This window comes from Artibeus jamaicensis, unplaced genomic scaffold (assembly GCF_021234435.1).
Source record: "Artibeus jamaicensis isolate MK-2021 breed Jamaican fruit bat unplaced genomic scaffold, CSHL_Jam_final contig_490, whole genome shotgun sequence".
Lineage (NCBI taxonomy): Eukaryota > Metazoa > Chordata > Mammalia > Chiroptera > Phyllostomidae > Artibeus > Artibeus jamaicensis.
The window spans coordinates 1,573,283-1,590,866 of NW_026521861.1; the positions used below are offsets into that span (position 1 = coordinate 1,573,283).

Consider the following 17,584-nt stretch of genomic DNA (forward strand, 5'->3'; position numbering starts at 1 on the left):
TCACACTGCATATATAGTGGAATTAAATCTGAGGATGTGCAGACTGATTGGACTATAAACCCCTGGATGATGAAAACTGTCTCTTGTGTTACTTCATATTCCTGTGTGACCTTACACATTACAGCATTCTGGACACATCTGTATGGCAGGTGCTCAGGAATATTCATTACACACGGAAAAATGTTTCTGAGTGTACCTTGTCTTCTTAGACAAATTCCAATATTTTAACTGAGTTCTTTTCCCACAAAAGGTCCCGAGCGTGAAACTGTGTTTAATGCTGCAAAAGTAAACATAAGGAAGGATCTTTCCAGGGTGACAGAAATATGGTAGCGTGGACTGTGGTGACCGTTGCACAGCTCTGTAAATTTGCTAAAAATCATAGAATTGTGCACTTAAATTGTACACTTAAAGTGGGTGAATTTTATGATATATAAATTATACTTCAATAAAACTGTTTAAAATAAAAAAGTAAATGTAGATGCATGCATCCTTAATTTAACTAACTGTAAAGAGGAAGGATTCTCTATACAGCTGCCTGATACTAAATTAGACATTTAAATGCAATTTATATTTTTTTCTAGTTATAAAAACAGGCTCATTATAAAAAATTTAAATAAAAAAAAGTAAAAAGAAAGTAAATGTCAGAGAAATCCACCACATAAGAAATAACTCTAACGAGACAGTCAAATAAGTGACTCTTGCTGTTCTGTGACCTTTTTTCACTTCATGAAATTATGACATCTTTTGGGATCAATTAGCACACATCTATATCATCCCTTCAATGACTATGTAGAACTCTGTTGAATGACTGTACCATAAAATATTTAACCAGACCCTTATTAATGGATATATATGTGTTCTTTTTTTTTAAAATATTTTATTTATTTATCTTTAGAGGGGAAGGGAAGGACAGAGGGAGAGAAACATCAATGTATGGTTGCCTTTCTTGCGTCCCCTGCTGGGAACTGGCCTGCAGGGAACTGGTTTGCAACCCAGGCATGTGCCCTGACTGGGAATCGAACTGCGACTGTCTGGTTTGCAGGCCCGTGCTCAATCCACTGAGCTACACCAGCCAGGGCCTATATGTGTTCTTAATACAAGTCTTTATATGTACATCTTGTACACTTGTCTGGTTATTGCCTTAGGATAAATCCCTAGAAATAAAATTTAGGTATCAAGAGGTTTTCCCATTTTTATTCTGTTACTCACTGCCAAACTAATGCAAGTGTAAACCCCTAACTTCTCCTCTCCTTCCTGCAGACAGCCCACTGTTACTGCCAGCAAAGAAGGATTTCCCTGGCCACTGACCTCTAACAAGTGGAAGAATCCTTTGAACAACTTACATTTTCGTGTTAATTTTTTTGTTTTGATTCTCAACCGCAGCTCACCCTGGATACTAGTGAGATTCAAACTGGTCAGGAAAGTAGAATGCTCCAAACACATCAACTCACGTGTCCCTCTCTCTTTGCCAAACGTTACAAGTTTCACCCTCATGCCCAGCTGACCCTTCCTGTGGGTTATTTGCCACAGGACCCCACCCCAATCACTCACTCGGTCTCCTCCCCATTCAGGCCCAGGAGGGAAGAGGCCTGGGCTTTGCCAGGACAGCTAACGCTACAGCTGCGACAAGACAGAAAATGACTGGAGAAAGCACTGGCCTATAGGAGTACAGTCCTCAGGAGAAAGAGACAGCAGGTCAAGTACTCTGAGCTGCACCCTCCCCACAGCCCTGCGGGCCACTGAGCAGTGAGTTTGTGGTGAGAAGCACGTGCTGATGGCCATTGAATGTGGACAGCATCCTAAGAGGGAGACTGTTGTCCTGAGACTCCAGAGTTTGGACAATGCACCACAGGACTGCCCCAAGGCAAGACTCACACTAATCTCTCTTTCAAAATGCCCCAATCAGTGAAGAAGGGAGGGACATTTACGGTGGGCATGGGCAGCAAGGGGTTCATTTCAGTTTACGCCGCGCATCTCAGCCTTTCCTTCCCTGTGTGTTCAGCCAGTGCACATCACATGTGCAACAGAGACACACTAAAAGAGCTGATGTAGTCCCCACAGCTGCCCAGGGCCTCTACTACTGAGGCACATTATGCTTGAAAAGGTCTTCCTTCTAGCCTTTGTGTTTTCCCATCTACTTCAGCTCCTACAAAGAAGCATAATGAAAGTGGTGGCCTTCCCTTACGTATCCCCACCTCCATTAGCACCAGAAGCAACATAGACGTAAGTGGGTCCAGCCTGTGAGCAGAAAGCCACACCTCTCCAGATGGGGCGGGTGAAGCCTGGGAAATTGAGAATGGAAAAAAGCCTGCTGGCCCCACATTCTGCTTCATCAAGCCTACCCACAGTGTTGAGAGGATCAGAGAGAGCATACGATGAGAACCTTGGCTGTAATGCCTTCAGTAAGCAGGCAAGCTCCTGCCTCCAGATGCAAGCTCTCCAGCCTGTACGCAGAGGCTCCAGCCCCCAGGGCCGCCATGCACATTTTCTAAAGTGTACTGACTTTAGAGGGGGCTGCTGTGAAAATCAAAATCCTACACCATGACCACCATGGCCCTCGTTCCAGAAGCTGGATTATGGCTTTGCTGTAGGAAGGAGCAGCGGAGAAGACAGCAGGGCAAGCTGAGCAGGGCCAGAGACAAATCTGAACACAAGAATATGGAAAGAGTATATGTGGGGGTAGGGGTCACGGCCAGATATGATTTATAATTATTTTAATCTCCTAAAAGGTTCACTCTCATTATTGTAATTCCCATTTGCAAATTAAGACCCTGCTGAAGATTTTGGATGTTATCACATCCCAACTGGCACTCTACCTGCCCCTCCTATACTTTTTTGTTCCCCATCCATCCATGTTTTAAATTTGCATTGCAAACTATGAAAAAGGAAAGCTTCTGCAGAAAGCAATTTCCTGGGCCAGCAGCTCTCGGACTAATATTCCCTCTGCAATGACCATGGCTTCTGTATGCACGTCCTCGCCTCCTTCCTCCCTCCACTCTTCCCTCCTATGCCAGCAACTTCTGCTTGAGCCAAGTCTGTCTGACAGGGTGCTACAGACCATGTCACAAACTACTGGCTGTGAAAATGCCCTGGCCAGAGAGAGGAGCAAGAGACAGTTGGGAAAAGGAGCAAGGAACCTGGGTAGTCAGCTTAATAGGCAACCCCAGAGACATGGGGTAGCACTCAGGTACACAACTCTCACAGAAGATGGCAAATAAAAACACTGCTCCCAAAGTTCTTGATCTTCAACTTTAAGATTCCTGTTCAAAAAGCTTCTAGAGAAGCACAAGGGTTAGCCCCTGTCCAATCCACAAAGCCAGAGATCTTTTGGTCTGAACGAAGAGCAAAATACATTTGCTGGCTTGCTTAGGCATAAATGCATCCTTTATGGCCATCGTACATAGAAACTCTAGTCAGCACAGCAGAATTCAGAGTCAGCGCTGATCTTTGTGAATCACAGCATCTGCTCAGCCGGCCTCCCACAGCAACGGTGCCAACATACGCTACGGGTGGTGGCGCACATGGATGTCTATGGTCTTTCCTGGTGTGAGGGGAACGTTCCAGCTCTTGGGTTCCAATCTCCTAACCCCCTAAATGGAACTACAATAAAGAAACTTACTGAGACTCACTGATACAGGGGTCATAGGCAGCAGAATTCCTGTTCTTAGGTCTTAAGCCCATGACCGAGTAGAGCCACACGTGACCGTCCTGAATGTGGAGAAGAAATACAGCTGACACGACGGACTGCCTCCTAGTGATCCAGGGACGAGATGCTCACAGATGGAAAGGGGGAGGCACATTTTCTTTCTTTCTTTCTTTTTTTTAAAAAAAGATTTGATTTTATTTTTAGAGAAAGGAAGGTGGGGAGAAAGAAAGGGAGAGAAACATCAATGTGCAGCTGCCCCGAGTGCCCCCCACTGGGGACCTGGCCCACAACCCGGGCACGCGTCCTGACCAGGAACTGAACCCACAACCCCCTAGTTCACAGGGTGTCACTCAATTCACTGAGCCACACCAGCCAGGGTGGGAAGCACATTTTCAAAAAATCTGGCTTGAAATAAATAGAAAAACAAGGAATTTAAGATGACTCCAAAATAAAATACTGAAATCTGCCCCAAACTGCCTGACAGCCACTATTTGCAGGAGGGTAGGGTGACCCTCCTACCTCAGACGTGACCCCCCAATACACAAACATATATTCATGCTACTGATCAGCCACACCCCCATCACTGCCTTTTTCACTCCGGTCCACCCAACCCCCAGTCAACTTACAAGAATAAGCTCCTTTGGCTCAAGAAACTAAAACCACAGACACTTCATGGAAACCCCTCTTCTGATTGGTCTGAGTACCACAGCTAACAGGTGGGGAAGCCTTAAATATATGAGCATTGACATGACAGGGCCACTGGGACGGATCAGTGCTGTAAGTCAGACAGGACTAGAAGTTTCCGCCCCGCCACCAGGTTCCTCTTCAGCCTTGACAGATCAAACTCAAGCCGATGCAGGCAGCAGAGATCAGTTCAGTCTCTGAGCCAAAGGTCTTCACAGTGAGGGACCAAAGCTGCCCTGGCCGGGCCTCTGCCGGCCCGTGTCCCAGATTAATCACCACCAGGCAGGGCCTGGACATTGGGCTGCAATCTGAGCCCAGCAGCACCTGCACCGGGGTCACTCTAGCCCCTCCTGCACTCCCCTTGGGCAGGACTGCAGGGCATGAGGGTGTCCACCTGTTGACTAGATTACCTGGAACAGGAGGGCAGGATACTCAGCCATTTTCAACCCTGCAGATAAGTCAGAAACTGTATGAGTGGATAGTGAAGGAAGGAGAAAAGAGGCGGTGACTCAAGCAGTGAAGTCGACACTCCAAGAGAAAGACTATTCCAAGCCTCTGAAGAAAAGGAGGAAAAGGCCCGAAGCCCCTCTCTGGAAAGAAAAGCTAGCTCTAGACCAGCAGTGGGGGAACTAAGCCCCCAGAGGTCATGAACTAATGAGGTGCTCTGTGAGTGTCTGGCACACTTTCTCACCGTCCACAGATCTACAGGAAGCTGATGAGGAGGAGACAGAGCAGGGCAGGGGTACCTTTTCAAAACACCCGCAAATGCTGCTAGATATGCTAGTGTAAGAGGAAGCCTAGAAACGCATCCGCTCTGTGAGGTGTGGGAGAGCCCCCTATGACGCCAGGACCTTGGAAAAGAGTTTCTTCAGTGACCACCTACATGAGCACGCTATTTCAGACACCGTCCACTCAGAGCTGGCAACTAGGTATGGTGTGTGGGCACACATCTACCTTGCCTAGAATGCACTTTTCGGAATCAAAGGACCCTATTATATCATAAATTCCTCACAGATGGTAATTTCTTTTATATTGTTGCTTCTGTAAGTGGAATAGGAGGAAGTATTCTCGAGGCTCAAAAGAGAAAAAAATATCAAAAGGAGAAAGATAAGCATGAAGATCGTACCTTAGAACGATCTGTCCCAGGCCCTACGCTGTGCTATGAGGACAGAAGCCACTCATGGATGCCCCCTTTCCCGCAGGCCCTGCGGCCCCAGGGGAGGGAGGGTGGGGAGGGGTCTGCATCAGACTGCAGCATGTGTCCCTTGAAAGAGCAGAGAAAGCACAGGCCAGGTAAGAGCACAAGGAGCCCCTGCGCAGTGCCTTCGCTGCGGAAGAACACCCACATCCTGACGGCTGCCCCTTGTACCTCCACAGCTCCATCTCCAGGAGTCCCCTTTGAACTCCAGCTGCAACCAGAGTTAGGGCAGAGCAGCGGCTACAATCACACACTTGCTTGGAAGAAGGGGCGGTGGGGGGGGGCCACATGTGACAGGCCATGAAAGGTCCCTGCCTATAAAACAGACTGGAAAACAAACCCTTAATTTAAATGTTAATGAAAGTGCTGTGGAGACATCAGAGGCTTCCCGGCTGCTCAGAGAACAGCTACACCAGCCACAGAATTTATGGCTCCCCTTCACCCTCCCGCCTTCCTCTCTGCCTCATCACCCACTGAAGTTTAAAGAGTAAAAAAAAAACTAATTTTAACATTAACTCCATGCTTCCACCTTGGGATGTGATTGCTAAATTATCTGTGGGCAGAACAATGATCAAAGGTGGAAAAACACAGGCACGGCGCACACACAGCCCAGAAAAGTCAGCCACAGCTGTGGCAGGAAAACGACCTTCTCTCTCTCCCCTGCACCGTGGAGGAAGAGAAGACATGGTAGTGCAGGCGGGGACCGGAGAGGGAAGAAGGGAAAGAAAACTCTGACCCCTCCACGGTGCTTCGTTCCCCCACCTGAGAACTTAGCACGCAGGTCACCCATTTGACTGGTCTGTCTCTCCATCAGACCACGCTGTCTAGTTCACTGCTGTTTCCCCAGGGTCTAGCACATAGTACTGTAATGCTTAAGTACCTGGACAGAGACAGAGAGAGAACGTGGGCAGGCGGCAGGTGGGAGAGAGACACAGATGGAGGAAGAACTGAGACACTGTGACTGCGGGATGGAAAGGTACCAGTCAGCAGGGGCAGGGTCTTCGCGCATGGGCTCTGTCTCCAGCCTTCTACAGCGGCCTCTGTTTCTGTCTGTGGTATTTCATTTGTCAGCTTTTGACAACAGAGCCAACCTTGCTGGCCAGGGACAGAGTCACTCCCACAAATGGGTTCTGGGCCAGCCCGGACTGGCTGGGTTACTGGTCTCAAGCCAGCAACTTAGCACATGAGCCTCCCTGTGCCCATCCTGCCCTGGCTAGTGGCAGATAGCCAGAGTCTTGAGGAAATGAAACCCACCCCTGTCCCTGTGGCATTTCATCCTTGCTACTGATGGACGTACCCGCCAGAGAGGCTTGGCTTAGCACAGGCAATGAACTCTAGGGTGGCGGGCGCTGCCCTGAGACTCAGCAGGACCAGACTCTGATTCAGCTGTATCCTCACCCTAATCCTTTTCCAATTTTCCGTCATTTCGGGCTAGACCAAGGGGCCCACCTAGCATTACCCAGAGCTCCCTTCTTTCTCCAGGTATCATGCCTCCCCTTCCAGCCATACCAGCCCCTGGCCCCTCCATGGTACCTCTGTGCCTCTGACCCTCTCATCCAGGAGCACCACACACAGGAAGCTCCCTCTGTGTGCTCTGCAGCCTGGCAAAGGGGAATGCCGGGCCGATTCTTGCCTTAGCAAGGTATCTTTTCCCTAGACAGGCCTCAGAGGAAGCTGCCCTCTTGCCTCAGCCCTGGGAAGGGAGAACAGAGAGGTCTTCAAGTTGGCCAGGGGCCAAGCCACCAGGAGAATCAGCTACAATGTGAGGCCTGACCAAGTCATCCATCAGAATATTCTTTCAGGTTATCAAGCTTAGAGATCCTCTTCAAGACCCAGCTCCCCACTGCCAACCAGCAAAGGCAAAACTCAGAGGCACAACCTTTACTTTTGATTCCTTTCCTCCTCAAAGCACCGAGTGAGTTATGAAGCCTAGGGCCAAAGGATTGCTGAACCACTGGGAACCAAAAGAATCCAAACCAAAACTTGGCTGCTTCTTTTTCCAATCTTTCAAACCTCTGTCAGGGAAAACTCCACATGCAATTACTTTTCACTAAAGAAAGGTGCATTTCAAGAGGCTAGTGAATATGCATCTACCCCCCACGCAACACACAGTAAACCCTGTAGCCACTGGAACAAACACCCTGCTCTCCCAAGAAACCCACCCCCTTACCAAACAGTACACAGTGCCTGCTTTCCTTCCAGCTTCTCCCTCACCTCTGGGAGAAGTGAAGCAAGAAGGGGCAGCTGCTCCGTCAAAACCCCCCAGAGGCCACAACTCACTTTACAAATTTGAATCGGTACATTTCATGCAGACTTGGACTAATCCCCCAAAAAACAAACAGGCCACCACAGTGAGCAAAGTAACACAAAATTATATTGTATATTTAATAACACGGCTAAGTCAAGTTTCTACACCTATACCGCTCATATATTTCCCTAATGACAGAAACAAGAGAGAAGGGATTAAAACCCAAGTGTCCTGGGAAGCCGTCCTGACCACACGCACTCTTACGATAGAAAGCGTTGTTCTGGGATGGGGGACGGATTCTGTTGGGCACCTTCTTTCTCCTGAGGGTAATAACTACGGTGTCTGCAGAGGAAGGAGGAGCTGGGGGTTCCTCTCTCTTCCCCTCCCAGGCAAACTGGGCAAGCAGGCCTACAAATTGATTTCACCATCAGGGCCCCCAGGGCTGGCTGGCTCGGAGGGGCCCTGCAGACTGAAGACCTACGAGGACCCGCACTCCCAGACTGGGGCAGGCATTTACAGCCACCTGAGCAAGCCCAGGCCTAGATTACACACTGCCTTCCGCCACACCTCTCTCTCCCTACTCTGGCTCCAGTCCCCACAGAGCCCTTCAAGGGCCACAGCTACTATCCAAGACGCTAGCGGTGGAGGCATGGCGATGATCTGGGGCCTGCCTCATGGTCCTCCGAGCCCACGGGATGTGGCAACGGGCTGAAGACCGGAGCACCAACTGCTGCCTCTTCTACTCCACCCCACGTGCCCTATCTTGGGGTTCTCTAAGCCTCGATTTCTCCCTCTGCCCGGAACGGCACCCCTCTTCGCCCTCAAAGGCAGCCGAGTTTCAGGCACTTAGTATCACGTGGTGACCATCACAATTATGTACCCATCTTATCCCCAACTACGAATAGGACCTCTGGGGGAGCTGCCTCATAGCACATGTTCGGTCAGTACACAGGCAGTAAGGAGAAAAGGGAGTGGGAAAGGAAAAGAGGAAAAGCAGAGGGGAATGAAAGTAAGTCTTCAATAGTTCTGCATTTCCTCATTCTTGAGGATTTACTAACTTTATTCAGCTGTCAACAATTTTAGATGGCAACAAAACGTATTTCACATTTTAAAAACTCTGTTTTTCTGTGTTACTCATGGAAAAGTGCTCGGAATCCAACTGGACCTCAGGAGGTTGGATCTGTGAGACCAGCTGCGCTGAACTTACGCAGCCCCACAAACACACCCGGACACTATCCCGGACACACTGCCTGCCACCCCGGCAGGCCTCAGTATCTCAGTTATTCCACCTGAACCCACCGCTCATTAACAGCGCCAGGCCAGGCCTCCTCTTCAGGGGGAGGGCCTCATCTACAAGTCAAGAATCTTAAAAACAGAACTACTGCTAGTAGGGCAAGAAGAGGGTAAGAGGCAGAGTGAAAGGTCCTTGCCTGCCACCCTGCTGTGGAGACAACTGGATTCCCTCCTGTGTTTTCTGAGTGCTTGAAGCACGTAACTGGTGTGAAGTATCATCTTCCATGCCTGTTTACGAATCGAGAACTCAAGGTCACGGAAGGAAGGAGAGGTGACATCTGGACACAGGAAAGAGTACCTGCTTTCATTCAGTCATGAGCACCTCAAAATAAGCCTAGGGCTTGAGGTTTCAGGTTTCACACTACAAGTGTCTAAGTTAACACGTAAGAAAAAAAGGCAGAAAAGGCCCAGCATCAGATAAATATGATAAATAGCTCTGACATATTATTTGAAATTGAAGAAAGAGATTAAGAGAAGCGAAGTGCCAGATCTCCTAACTGTCCAGGTTCCTTCTAACTGTGTAAGGGAGCTGTGGGGGCCTGAGAAATTGTCAGGTAAACCACCCTGGCTGGTGTGGCTCAGTGAATTCAGTGTCGGCCTGCAAATGAAATGGTTGCCAGTTCAAATCCCAGTCAGGGCACACGCCTGGGTTGTAGACCAGGTCCCCGGTGGGGGGGGTGCAGAAGAGGCAACCACAGATCAATGTTTCTTTCCCTCTCTTTCTCCCTCCCTTCCCCTCCCTCTAAAAATAAATAAAATCTTTTAAAAAAGAAGAAGTCAGGTAAACCAGGAGTACCTGCCCTAGAGGAGGACAGCTGCCCCTCCATCCCCACCATGTTCCTCATGAGGAGTTCAGGGTCTCATCACGTTAGTGACACCGATGACCATAGTCCATGGGAAGGTGGCAGGAAGGAGAACAGAAGGCGGCCGGAACATTACAGGAGGAAAAGGAGAGGAAAGAGAGATTCCTGCCGAGTGCCCACCTCAAGAAGACTGCAAACAAGCAATGAACTCCACCAGGGCCAGCCAAAGCCCAGGGCGAGAGTGGAGACCGAGGCCATGGAACGAATGCTACATGAGAGAAGAGAGATTCTGGTGGACATCATGTTACAGCCCTTTTCGCTTTGCAGAGTATTTTCTTATTCATTACTGCAGGTCATAGTCACAATAATCTAGAAAGGTCTATAAAGGGAAAAATATTTACATTTAATAGATGAGGAAACTGACGCTCAGAGAAGGGAACAACTTACCTGAGGCCACTCTGTTGGCTGGTGGCAAAGCAGAACTCCGGTCTCCCAGAACAGACCCCAAGGCTGGGAGGCAGTGCCTCCCAGATTGGGATAAATGGATAAGTTTGTTGAAAAGTTCAAACCCATGGACAGAGAGAGAAGAAACTGATCTAACAATAAGATGAAAAGGCCCCTATCCCACAACAGTTCTGGGTACGAGAAAAAGGGGCAGAGATAACACTGCCATATACCCTGGTCTCCTAGTGCAATGACAGAATCCCAAAAGCAAATGATTTTTTAAAAATAAAAACAATCACATAGCATTTATTGTCATCTAATAATAACAAAAGGGTAATCAAAACAATATGAATAAATGTTCACGAACTACCTGCAACAAAGAACACCTAAAGAACACAAACGGTATTGCTTCTCAACAATTTCTCACTTTGTTAGTCATTTCTAGTTAGAGACACTGTGGAGCAGAGTAATACCTCCTTTTAGCATGCTCCGACCTAGTTGTCTTCTTGACTTTGTTTTAGAATGCATCTCTTCTGCACCTTCTAGTACAAGGTTCATGTATTCATCAAAACCAATGATACAGCCCTCTATCCGCACATTCCCTTGCTCATAAAGCCACACCTGAATCCAAGATCTGTCCTGCAAGTGCCTGAAGATAAGGTTGTTGATGGGCCGCACCATCACCTTCTGCACTTTGGCCTTGGCCACAGTACGCCATGGTGGAAGCTGACAAAAGCCCACACTAACTGCCCTGGCTGGTGTGGCTCAGTGGATTGAGTGCCAGCCTGTGAACCAGGGGGCCACCAGTACAATTCCCAGTCAGGACACATACCTGGGTTGTGGGCCAGTTCTCCAGTGGGGGGCGTTCCAGAGGCAACCACACAGTTGATGTTTCTCTCCCTCCCTTCTCCCTCCCTTCCCCTCTCCCTAAAAGTAAATAAATAAAATCTTAAAAAAAAAAAAGACCACACTAACCCATGCACTACCTCAAAAAGCTACTTCTGGAATAAAGCCGCAAACTATTTTTAGAGTCTAAGATATACCATCTGCAGAGTTAGGGGAAAGGTCATCTCAAATAACTCTGGGTCAGGAGCTGAACAGCCAGCCGACAGTGAGTGAAAGACTCATTGCAGGGTCAAGAAAGTACACCAAGAAGACTCTGAAGGAGAACGTGAAGAAAACATAAGACTCAGGTTCTCACCAAAGATGAAGCACATCAAGGCCACAGCAGAGGGTCTGGCAAGGAGCTCACGACTAATCAGTGTCAGCTGCCAGCAGCACAGCAGTCAGAGGGCATACTGGCAACAGAAAGCTAGGTCTTTCCTCAAAGCTGGTCTCCAAGTTGTAGCCAAACGCCACAAACTCTCTTAATTGTAATCTAAACTGCTACCTAATGGTGAGGGCAGACTCTGTCCTCGACTTCTTATTGGCACCATCTGCAACAGCTGCTGTGCTCCATCCTGTTAACAGGTAGCCTGGCACAGTCCAGAAGAGGCGGCTGGAGCAGAAGACTATGACGTGGGGGCGCGGGGAGAGTCTGTCTGTGTTCTTTGGCCTAAACCCACGGACAGGAAGCACGTCGACCATCACCAGCCCAGAAGGATTTCCCTCTACCACCCACCCCAACCCACCCTAGTCCCCTGAAGCCAGCAGATGTCCACAGGTAACTACCAAGACAGTCACCGGCGCACCTGTCATCTCCCACAGACTGTCCCACCTTCCTTCGATCCTCGCACAGACCCAGCCCACAGACCCCGAAGCCCGGCTCACTGGCTGAAACAGGGGCGGCATGAGGAAGAAACTGAGGAGGGGCCAAAGCTCACTGGCTCCATTTTCCACCATCCGCTCCCACACACTTAGGCCTCTCTACTCCCTGCTGATCTCTCCTTCCCTCTTCCCTAGGACCCCTAAATGATTTGTTCTGAACAGCGACAGGTTTATAGGTTAGCCGACACCTCCGCTCTGTGGAATTTTAATTAACTTCTCCCATCGTCAATATGCTAAGGAATGGGGTCTCCATTCTCTGAGGTCAGCAATGTGTTTCAGGTCCTGCTATATCAGCCGTCAAATTGAAGAATTAATGACGTGGCTAATCGGCTCTAATTCTTTAGGAAGAAAAAAAATTTGAAAGGGAATTGTGGAAGGGGGCAGGAGGAGGGGTGCAAGCTCCTTGGGGTGAAGAGGAGGAAAGGGGGCTGAGCAAAGGGGGGAACTGACTCTCCCATAAAACAAATGACTGACTCAAACTCAGTTTTGGAGGGCAGCAGCCCTACAGCTTTCCTACTGATCATCTGAATCAGGAGGGAGGGACAGAGGAAGTGGGGAAGACCGGAGACAAACACCGTGACAGAGCAGATACGGGAGAGGGCATCAGTGTACATTGCTGGGGAGGAGAGAGGCTCTGCCTTAGTCCACGAGAGCGCAGAAGTCAGGATGGAGAAAGCTAGAGAAATACCAGTCAGGCCAAAGGGTAGGGTAGAGCCATCATCAAAAGTCTGGCACTTCTTCTACAATGGTCAGTAAATCTACTCCACATACACATCTTTGGATGAAAGCCCAATGGCCCACAGGCCTCTGCCTCTCCTGACGCCTCAACTCTGTAAGAGCTTCTCCGGGAGACATTTCTGAAGGGACACACCACTGGCATGAAAGCTGTGGGAGCAGGCTGACTGGTACTGTCACCTCCCCGGGGTGCTGAGAGGCCTCTGCTTTAATATCAACCCGGAAGGGCATCTATTTCAGACAGGACACTGTTGTCATAGCTGGACTCAGTTATATTCTAACAAAGCATCTTTTCCCTCACATTCCTGGGCCAGATGCTTAGGAAGCTGGCTCCTGGAAGGTTATCTCAAGCCCATGCATATAGGCAGTGGGCTGCACACCTCGAGTCTCTGGAGGATTCCCAAAACCTCCAGGAGAGTAACTTAAAGCAACCTAGAATATACAGGTAGAAGATTTTCTAGCCCACCTGACCTTGTAAAATGAAAGCATTATTACATGGGACATAAGCATATCCAAAAATATCTCCCTTACCTGAGTAACGGACTGATAGCAATGGACCAGACTCGGTCTTCGGTCTGGATGGTGTGTAAGCACTGCCCGAGCCGGCCTGAGGCCAAAGACCACACCTGGAAACAGGAGAGGAGATGCTCTCGTTGGCAGTGCCTGGATGGGCATGGGGTAAAGGAAAGATGTACAGGGTGGGGGTGACTGTCCCTGGGCTGGGGTGGTGGCAGCGGTGGTGGAGACCCTTTCCATCCTGTGTACACAGAGCACAGGGTGCCGGCAGAGGGGCCTCTCGGCTTCGAGATAGCCCACCACCCAAATAGACCCTGGCTCCCAGTCCTAACCACCCTTTCGCCTCCACCCGATGGCCCTTACTTCCCAGCTGATTTTCTACCAGGGAATCAGAAGTTTCACATTCCTCAGCTGAGGCCTGACTAAGACAAGTGAGTGGTGGGGCTCACCTCTCTTAGCAACCTCCCCCTGTTTGTGGATTTTCCTTTCTCCTATCTCTCACCAAGATTTCACTTTGGGGAGGTAGCGGGGAGGGAGGAAGATCAAGGCACAGTGCAGGAGGAAAGAGACAGCATTAGAGAGAGGAGAAAAAAGAGAGAAGCAAGAGAAGAAAAGAATGGAAGAAGAACAGAAACCTCAAAGTAGCAAGATGGCATGTTGTTGTTTGTTTGTTGACAATGCCCAGGATCCAATGCTATTCATGTCGGCACGGAATTTAGCACCTAGTGTCACCAAAAGTAGCAGAAAAGCTTAACTCTTTTAAGCTCCCATATCTCCTACAGGTTAAAAATATTGCTTGGAGCACATTATCTGGTCTCTATCAGTCAGGAATGTACATTAGCAGCCACTCTGGGCTTAACTCTAATCAACACTCATGGAGCCCTCTCAGCAGTCAGTGTATTTAGAAATCTCCCATTAAGCACGCGGCCCCCCCACCTCACCCTACCCCAGATGATACACGGGGATAGAAGCCTCTAACTAAACAAAAAGGAAACCTTGAATATACAGGGCTGTCCCCAGACAGCAGCCAAGGAGGGACCCTGGGATGGCTGGATGGGTCAATGACCTCTCAAGGTCCCTGCAGTGCTATAAGGGGAACACACAGGTCAGTCAGCACCTTAGATGGAAGAACTTTCAGGACACATTCCTTGAGTTTAAGGGGTAAGTAATGGAGTGGGGGTAGTCCAGCCTCCTTGGGGTCACATGATATCTCTTCCCTATAAAAGGAGAAAGTATTTCAGATTTTGTGTGTGTGATGGGGGAGTGGGCATGAATTACTTTTCTCAACATAGGGAAAAGAAACAAATCTAACAAGAAGATCCTGAATGAGGAGGGGCAGAAAACAAAGGTAAATACCACAAATTTCTCAGCGTGCCATGATTCTGGCTCACTCTTCTAGGTTTACAGCCAAGCCACTTGGGTAGTAACTAGATGCACTTTTACTGTCCTTAGACGGGCCCCATATGGGAAGGGAGGTTTGCCTCTTCCCTGATGCAAGCAAGCCCCACGGAAGGCATGTTCTTGCACGGGTGGTGGGAAGTCACTCAGAACTCTGATTACAAAATCTATGGGGACAGCCTAGGCCTGAATTCACTGGTGCCTCCGGGACACAGGCCAGTGGATTCCCAGATCATACAAGCCACAGAACAAGGTTCCTGGCCTCCAGGAGTGGTTCAGGGAGCATTAGGCCAATTCCGAGCATCATTTCAGGAACGTGGGCCTCCTAACCTGCCCCAGCAGCGCCCCATCTACCAGAAACATGAGTATGCTGAAGACACCTTCACCTTCAGTGGTCAAATACAAAGAAGACCCATCCCTGGAGGTGTAACCCCGTGGGAGTGGACTTTTATACAGTTCTTCTAAAAAGCAACTGGCTGTATGTACCAAGACCTTTAAAATCACCAAAGTCTTTGCCCTGGCTGCTGTGGCTCAGTTGGTTGGGCGTCATCCTGAAAACTGAAGGTCATGGGTTTAATTCCCTGCCAGGGCACATGCCTGAGTTGTGGGCCAGGTCCCCAGTCAGGGCATGTTCAAGAGGTAGCCGATGTTTCTCACCCCCCCTCCCCTTCCTCTCTCTAGAATCAATAAAAGAAAAAGACAATTAAATTATCAAAGCTTTTGACTTAGTGGTTCTATTGCTGAGACCCTAGTTTGAGAATATAAACCTAAAACAAAGAAAACTAAATGATGAAAATATTCCCTGAAGGCTGCAGTCATGGAAAGGGCTTTAGAAACAGACAAATCTGGGCTGAACCCTCTTTGTTACGTATCGTCCCTGGTCTTACTAATGTTTCAAAACTCCTTAGCCTCAGTTTCCCCATGTGTTAAATGGGAAGGAATATCTATCTTTCAGAGTGGCAGTGTGGAAAAGTGAAGATACGTATAAATTACCCAGCACAGTAGGCAACAGAATTTGGTAGGTATTAGACATCAATAATAATGGTTCTTAATACCATAGGAAAAAACTAGATACAAACATTACCAAGAGGAAAAACAGTGACTAAATTATGGCAAGTCCATTGTGAAGCCATTAAAAATGACACTAACAAATAATTTGTAATAACACTGGAAAACCTTGTAAAATAAAGTCGATACAGCTGTGTACACTGGATAGCTAAAATATATTATAAGCATATTATGCAGCAGAAAATTATCCTAAAAGATAAAATGAGAAAGATAAATAAATGCAAAGGGCTTAGCGTAGTGCCTGGTTACATTCTGTATGGTTATAAATCAAACAAGGAAATATATGCACTGAAAAATAACTAAAAGAAGAAAAAATGAGTTCAAATGCACCCTTTACAGAAAATCTCCCCTTCCAAGCCAGATGTGATCCCTCCACCCTCTAAACCTTCTGGCCCTTTCCCGAGAGCTTTACACCTCAGTCTCTGGCCATTTCCAATCCCCTTCACAGTGCCTTCAGGTCTCAGCTCCCCTTAAGTAGAGAGGCTGTATCTTCCTCCCCTTTGAAGAGCCCTGGGTGTCTTGTGTAGGTACATACCACAATGAATGAAACAGAGAAAAAGGAAGAAACAAAGGGATGGCCAGTTCCAGCCCAGGCCCATCAAGAACATAAGCTACCATTCTGCCGCATCTCAGAATACAGCTGGCCCCACTGAAGCCCAGAGAAGCAACTCCAGCTAAGTTGCAGTAAGTTTAAAATTAGGTTCCAGAAGGAGAAGGAAGAGGGCTTTCGGGGAAGTCACTTGCTCAGCAGTCTTACAAAGAAAATGTTTTAGTTTTCTTCACACCAATGAAACAAACCTCTTTCCTAAGACATAGTACATATTTGGGAACCCCCTCAAAAAGAGGCTATAGATATTTAAAGACAAGCATGGTAGTTCTTACACAGGTTCATGTATATTAGAAGCCTGAAGTAGCAGCTGTAGAATTGCAAATGCCACCAAGAGAACATGGAGAATCAGTTATAAAAGACTAACTATGGGTAACATAGAAATGAGCCGAGAAGATGAAGGTGGAGAAATGCAAAGCCAGCAACAGAAAGGGAGAAATACAAGCAGCATCCAGAAAGCTGGGAAAGGTAAGCTGGCCTGGAGGTCACTGGGGAAGCCTGAAGAGCTGACTAGCTTTCTGAAGTTGAAGTCCCGGGAGGGAGAGTGCTGTCGCTGACCTAAAAGAAATCCTCAAAAGAAACAGAATATGCTTCAGTGACAATTTTAGAATTAAACAGTACCCTATTTCAGTACTTTTTAAAAAACGAAGTCACCAAGTAGGGCTGAGTCAGTACTTACTTAACCCAGTATCCCAGACAGAACTGCTGCCATTCTTTGACTGTAAGTAGTCCATGCCCTTGAACTGCTGAGTGTGGTCATAAGGCTTAGTTTCACGCTGCTCAGGGTAGCAGAGCAGAGAACAGGATGGAAGAAAGGGATGCCAAGGAAAAAGAAGAGCCGGGGGAAGCTCGAAAGTATGACAAGAAGATGCTGTAGTGAGATGGGATGATCTAGGTCACACATGCCACCAAAGGTTTCTGTGCAAATTGACTTCTGAGCGGACAGAAACTGTCCAGTCTCTGGACTGGACAGTTTGACAGAAACTTAAGTTTGACAGAAACTTAAGTCCAGTCTCTTTGCAAGGAATGGTACAGAGACAGTGGCCGATCAGAAACCTGAAGTATAGGGTGGGGGAGTGGGAAGCAGGTGATAGGAAACTCAGTTTCCACGTCTGTTCAAAGGTTTTCTGGATTTCTCAGGCTCCTTGTGCGGGTGTGCATGTCTCCAACATAATAC

At 48.1% G+C, this 17,584-nt stretch overlaps 1 protein-coding gene and 1 pseudogene across 2 annotated transcripts in view; both read right to left on the bottom strand.

The window, feature by feature from the left end:
- Positions 1 to 17,584, bottom strand: part of FBXW4 (F-box and WD repeat domain containing 4) — a 77,696-nt gene that overhangs the window by 42,003 nt on the left and 18,109 nt on the right. For both annotated transcript variants that reach the window (XM_037159347.2, XM_037159346.2), the window contains exon 5: positions 13,350 to 13,444. In XM_037159347.2, the coding sequence (XP_037015242.2) occupies positions 13,350 to 13,444 (95 nt within the window). The remainder of the gene's footprint in view (positions 1 to 13,349; positions 13,445 to 17,584) is intronic.
- LOC119059626 (small nuclear ribonucleoprotein E-like) lies at positions 10,747 to 11,034 on the bottom strand (annotated as a pseudogene).